Source organism: Haplochromis burtoni, unplaced genomic scaffold (genome assembly GCF_018398535.1).
Source record: "Haplochromis burtoni strain Fernald_Lab_line unplaced genomic scaffold, NCSU_Asbu1 Contig_1506, whole genome shotgun sequence".
Lineage (NCBI taxonomy): Eukaryota > Metazoa > Chordata > Actinopteri > Cichliformes > Cichlidae > Haplochromis > Haplochromis burtoni.
In genome coordinates this window covers 27,855-33,559 of record NW_024583867.1, presented here as the reverse complement: position 1 = coordinate 33,559, position 5,705 = coordinate 27,855, and the positions used below count along the sequence as shown (strand labels likewise).

Sequence of the window (5,705 nt, the reverse complement as noted above, 5' to 3'; positions counted from 1 at the left end):
AGGGGAGCACTTCTCTTGTACATAAGTTATTTTCTTGAATACATAATTCAAGTTTCCAATTGCAATTATATTGACCTTTGTGACTTTCAGCTGTTTGCCCACTGTCACAGAACGAGACTGAACCCATGCTATAGTGTGGACTTCATCAACATTCATACATCACTTTGCTATTTTCTCAGCATCAAAAATAAAAATGTATGGCAATGACTCCAAATGGGAGACTTCATGAAATTCCAGTTGTGCTACATTACAAATAAATTTTACATATTAAACGCAACTAAAAATAAAATCACCACTTAATTTTAACTGACATCATAAATTACGTTAATTAAGAACAACAGAACAACTCAATTCAGCTTTACTTCTCTTAAACTCCCAACTTTCTGCTTGTCCCCACAAATCGCTTCTCTGACGCTACTATAAAGCTTCTTTGGGTTGCTGCTTGTAGGACTTCAATCCCTACACCAAAAGCAATAGTTTGGTTAAAACCCACACCTTTTTTTGAAATGCATTTTCCAATTTGAACATGTAAAGGTCTCTCTGTGTGTAATGTGTCCTGAACCTTACCCTGTGTAACACTCTGACTAATAGATACACAGACACCTCGTGGGCACAGGGTTACGTACCCTAGATGCTGACCCCGCACCTACGCCATTTTAGAAGCATTTTCCCCAAGCCCAACGTTCCATTTTCACAAGGAGACAAAGCAAAACTGTGGGCCCCTTAGTCTAAGGTTTCCAATTAAATCTTTTTATTAAGTAGTGTAATTTATTAACCCTGTTGCTTAATGCATCCATATAATTCTTTTTGAATTTTAATCTTGAATTAAGAATTTTTTTCAATTAGCTGATCAGCCCAGCATGCCCTACCTACCTATATATTGTGGAAGTACAATTTTGCACTAATACTTGTCAATAAATTAAGCCAGTCCTAAGTAATCTGTAAATCTTTGCCCCTTACCTGGGTTAAATTTGTTTCAGAAGTTTTTTTTTTCTTTGTTTCAGGGGGGGTGTGTGCCGAATGTAGGAAAAATTTATTCATGCTTAAATACAGACTCCACCCAGCCTGTGGAATGCTTGTCTATGTTTCAGATATATGTTTGTCAAATACCGAACTGGGGGACTTTTGACTCTACAGAATCCAATTTTGTAGTACCAACTGAATACCTAAAAATTAATAATAGAACAGGCCAGCTGTCTAAGATCCAGAAAACTACTGTGACGCACGAATTAACCGTCCTTGGCTTGTCTTCTAGCTGCTGAGAGGAAGGTTTTGTTCTAGAATTTCTGGTGGTCTTAATGTTTTCCCTATTGTAGAGTGATACAAGCAGTGAATGTTGGAGTTTTCACAAATTATTAACTGTGAATAATTTGCTATACACGATGGAAACGATGTTAAGTGATAAGTGGCCTTGAGTTAATCCTTCCAATTTTATCCTTTACCACTAAATTCATATTTCCTTCTTATTTCACCTTGTCTTAATAAAATGTTGTCTTCATATTCGATTGTTTAAAGTCGAGTTGGTTGAATAATCTTAAATGAGTTACACCTCTAATCTTCACTATCTATATGGATTGCAGGGGCTGGGCATTAACTGGTAATAGGGTAGAGGGGGTGTGGAGCTTCTAGTCTCATGGAAGAATCACATTTCCAACATTCAGTTATGGATTATTAGGTTCATTAATCATATTTATGCATGACTTTTAATGTGGAGGCAGATGAGGGAACTGCAATAAGGATTGTGGATTTCGCTTCTGCTGAGCCAATGAACTATCGCCAAGCCTGATTGCGGCTTCCAATAAGGAAGCAATCGATAAGGTGATGAGATTTCTGTACCATTGTCCTTGAAGGTTTAACATATAATGGAGATAACAGTGGCTGTGCGTGTGTTTTTTGTCTTTATATAAGTGATTTCCTGCAGGGTTGAATCTTGTGTGTTGTGAATTTATGAGTAGGATACCTCTTATATCCTATCATGTCAAATTCAGAACATTACGGTTGTTGATTGAATCTACATGAAATTATACGTTACATGAGGCTTTTACGTGATTTTGTAATGTAGAGAATTTAATTTTTTCATTGAATTATTATATATTAACAGTTTAATCTAATTACATAATATGTCCAGGTAATTAATTGATTCATATTCAGCCGAGTATGTGAACAATTCCAGAGTGTAATGGAGTAGATGTTCTGATGATGTAGCTGCGTTTATCAGGTGTTATGAAGTTTATAATGAAGAGTAGGTATTAGGAGTGCAATGAATGGTTTTCATTGTTAATAAATGAAGAGTAGCCATGACTTAATTGGATCGGTTGATAATGGAACTAAGGAAGTGCTGCTAAGCACAATATGAAGTGTTAATAAGTTAAATAGTACTAATTTCTGTAATTGACAATATGGTTTACAGCTTATGTTGCTGCAAGGGTTTAGACGTATTATAGTAAATCCACAAGAAGTCCTGTGGCTACCTAAATTTGATTGACATTCACTAGGATCCTCAATTTTGGTAGTTTATAATACTAAGGTGAATTGGAAGGATGCTGAGTTAATGCACGTAGTGAATCCCTGAATGACTCTTGAATGGTGGTGCTGAGTCATTTAGCATGTTTTGAATTTATGCGTTTTTATGGTGATAACTGTTCTATTATTCGAGATTTAGAAGCGAAGTTCGTGGTTGACTTGAACTGAATCTATACGAATAGCTTATTATTACAATGTATGTAAATAAGTTCATCGACAGATCTTGGTGAGTTTATTTCCCACTGTGACATCGAAGTAATGGCGTCAGCTGCTTCCCGCTATGATATCAGGCTGGGCATTAATATTGAGCGTGACTGCCTTTGTTGGTCATGGCAGTTTGTGCTGTCTTTGGGATGTCGTTAATGGTGTTGTGGGTAAGGACACTGGTTAAGGTGATCAATAATTGTTGATTTGAGATGTCAATAATAGAGATATTTCAGATTAATGATAATTCACCTGAATATAAATGAACGAAGCTTGACTGTCTTACTCAAAGATGCGAGACTCCATGGCCCCCCTGAGTAATTGATGATTATGAGAGCTCCTCGTGTCAAAAAAAAGTGTGACTGAGTTTGAGTGATATGAGAGCCTCGTGTCAGATATCACAAATGCCTGATTGCAGTTCTTGCTGCCAATGGTGGCACAAACGGTTATTGGGTTTGGGGGACATTCAGGTAGGTTTGAATAACCTTTTCCCACTTTTGTGTATTTGCTTATCTTTCTGCAAAATTTTACATATTTTGATGATCTCGAGTGTGACAAATATGCAAAAACAATAATTCAGGATGAGGGCAATTACTTTTTCACAGCACTACAGGTCTGTATGAACTGTATACAGGCAGATGCATCTTAACAGTGTGCTGTTGTTTTTTAGGTTACGTATACGTGGACTTGCACTCTGAGGAAGAGGTGGAAAAGGCCTTGAAGAAAAACAAGGATTATATAGGTGAAATTATTAGGACTTATTTCTGTTCATAGTATTTGGCTGTGTTACTATGAATGAGATGTTACAGGGTGTAAAAACTCTGCACAAAATATGAGCGAAAACATTTGAAGCCACCATTCAGTTGGGGAAACAACGGCACAAAGACATTTATAGATGTATTTCTCATTCTCTACTAGCTGATGAAGCCTAGACTTTGTCCTTGTGTTTTCAGGAGGGCGTTACATTGAAGTGTTTCGCGTGGATGCTTTAGCGGGAAAGAACAAAAGAGATGGAAAAGAGAAAGAAACTGACAGAAACTTTGGCAGGAAGCTCAAGGAGGACGAGGAGGAGGAAGATGTTTCAGAGTCGGGCCGACTCTTCATCAGAAACCTTCCTTACACCTGCACAGAGGAGGACATCAAAGATCTGTTTCTTCTATCGCGGGCAATGACTCCAAATGGGAGACTTCATGAAATTCCAGTTGTGCTACATTACAAATAAATTTTACATATTAAACGCAACTAAAAATAAAAATCAGTCATTTATTTTATGCCCTATATTTATAATTAAGTGTATTAAAGAAACAAAACTCTATTAAGGCTTTAAACTTCTCTTACTCCACTTTCTGCTGCCCCCATCGCTTCCTCTGAGCTCTATAGCTTATTTTGGGTATTTCTGCTTGTGGCTTCATCACCTAAAAACAGAGCATTAGATTTGGTTACACTTTTTTGCATGCTTTTCCATATTTGAATGTAAGGATCTCTCTGTGTATATGAATGTAAATGATACCTTTAACTGTGGAACATCTGTACTTATAAAGAATAAACAGGACACACATCAGTAGGAGCACAGGGGTTACAACGTAAACCACATAGAGTGCTGAAAAAAAAACAGAACACTGTAAAAGCATTTTTAAAGCAAGCATTTTCCAAAGCATTCAATTTTCACAGGCATAACAGCAGAACTGTGGGCTTAGTTTACATAATGGTTTCATTATCTTTTTATTAAAAGTTATGTGTATTTTAACTTAACTGTTGCATTGATGCACACATCCATACCTATTTGATTTTTAATTTGAATTAGATTTTTTTTTACATTAGCTTGAATTAAAGGCCCAGCATGCACTCAAAACCACATGCTAACCCTAATTATATTGTGGAAATGTACTTATTTTGCTATTACTGTTGTCATAGCATTTAGCAGCTAACTAACAGGCACATATACTGTATCTTTAGCTTTACCTGGGTTATTTGTTTCCAGAGTTCCCAGAGTGTGCTGCAGAAAAACTGTAGGAGAAAGCAATTTTATTTCAACAATGACATTAAAAAAATGACCACGGCAACTCACACATCTGTGGGATTGCTCTGTTCTATGTTTCAGCCTATGATGTTGATGCCAACATGGCACGACTGAAGGGATATTTTGAATCCTACAAGAATCCCAAACTGTTGTTCCAGTCAACTGAATCAAACTAAAAATTAAAATATAGGAAAAAGGCACAACCGCTGTCTAGATCAGCACTACTGTTGCAACGCAACCAGAAATACCGTCTTTGGTTCCTTGCTATACTTCTAGATGCTGAGAGCAAAGGTTTTGTTCTAGATTTCATGGTGCCAAAAAGTCCTTCACAATTGTTTTCCTGATACTGTACCAAAGAGAAGTGTACAGTACACAGTGATGTGACCCTCAAAGTTGACACAGTTTTCAACACAACTTATTCATATTCAATAAACCTGTGCATATTGTGTTGATAAAACATGACTGGCACATGTTTAGATGAAGTAAGTTGAGCTCTTGGAATTTTTTAATCTTTCACAATTTTGTCACTTTATTCCAACACTATTCAATAACTTTCACCCCATTCATTAATTTTCACTTGGTCACTTAAATACTACATGTTGTCTTCATATTACATAATGTTCAACAAAGTCTAGAGTCTGGTTAACATAAAAATTTTATGGGTTTACAACAACTTCTATCTTCCTTTATATGGATTGCAGGGGGGCTGGGCCATAACCCGGAAGTGATAGGGTAAGAGGCAGGGTACACTCTTGAGAGCTTGCTAGTCTATCACATGGAGACAAACAATCATTTGCACTCACATTCACGCTTATGGATTATTTAGAATTACCAATTAATCTATCTCTAATAACTGCATGACTTTTAACTGTGGGAGGAAACCAGAATACCCAGAGGGAACCAACTGCACACTAGCAAGATTGTGGATTTGAACCCAGAACCTTCTTGCTTGAGGCAA

The 5,705-nt window shown here is 36.7% G+C and overlaps 1 protein-coding gene across 2 annotated transcripts in view; it reads right to left on the bottom strand.

Moving 5' to 3' along the window:
* Nucleotides 1-3,900: 3,900 nt before the first annotated feature.
* The window catches only part of LOC102309116 (polymeric immunoglobulin receptor), a 17,887-nt gene continuing 16,082 nt past the window's right edge, over nt 3,901-5,705 (bottom strand). For both annotated transcript variants that reach the window (XM_042217031.1, XM_014331215.2), the window contains 3 exons: nt 4,690-4,734; nt 4,238-4,327; nt 3,901-4,142 (listed from right to left, as the gene is read on the bottom strand). In XM_042217031.1, the coding sequence (XP_042072965.1) occupies nt 4,102-4,142; nt 4,238-4,327; nt 4,690-4,734 (176 nt within the window). In that variant the 3' untranslated portion in view covers nt 3,901-4,101. The remainder of the gene's footprint in view (nt 4,143-4,237; nt 4,328-4,689; nt 4,735-5,705) is intronic.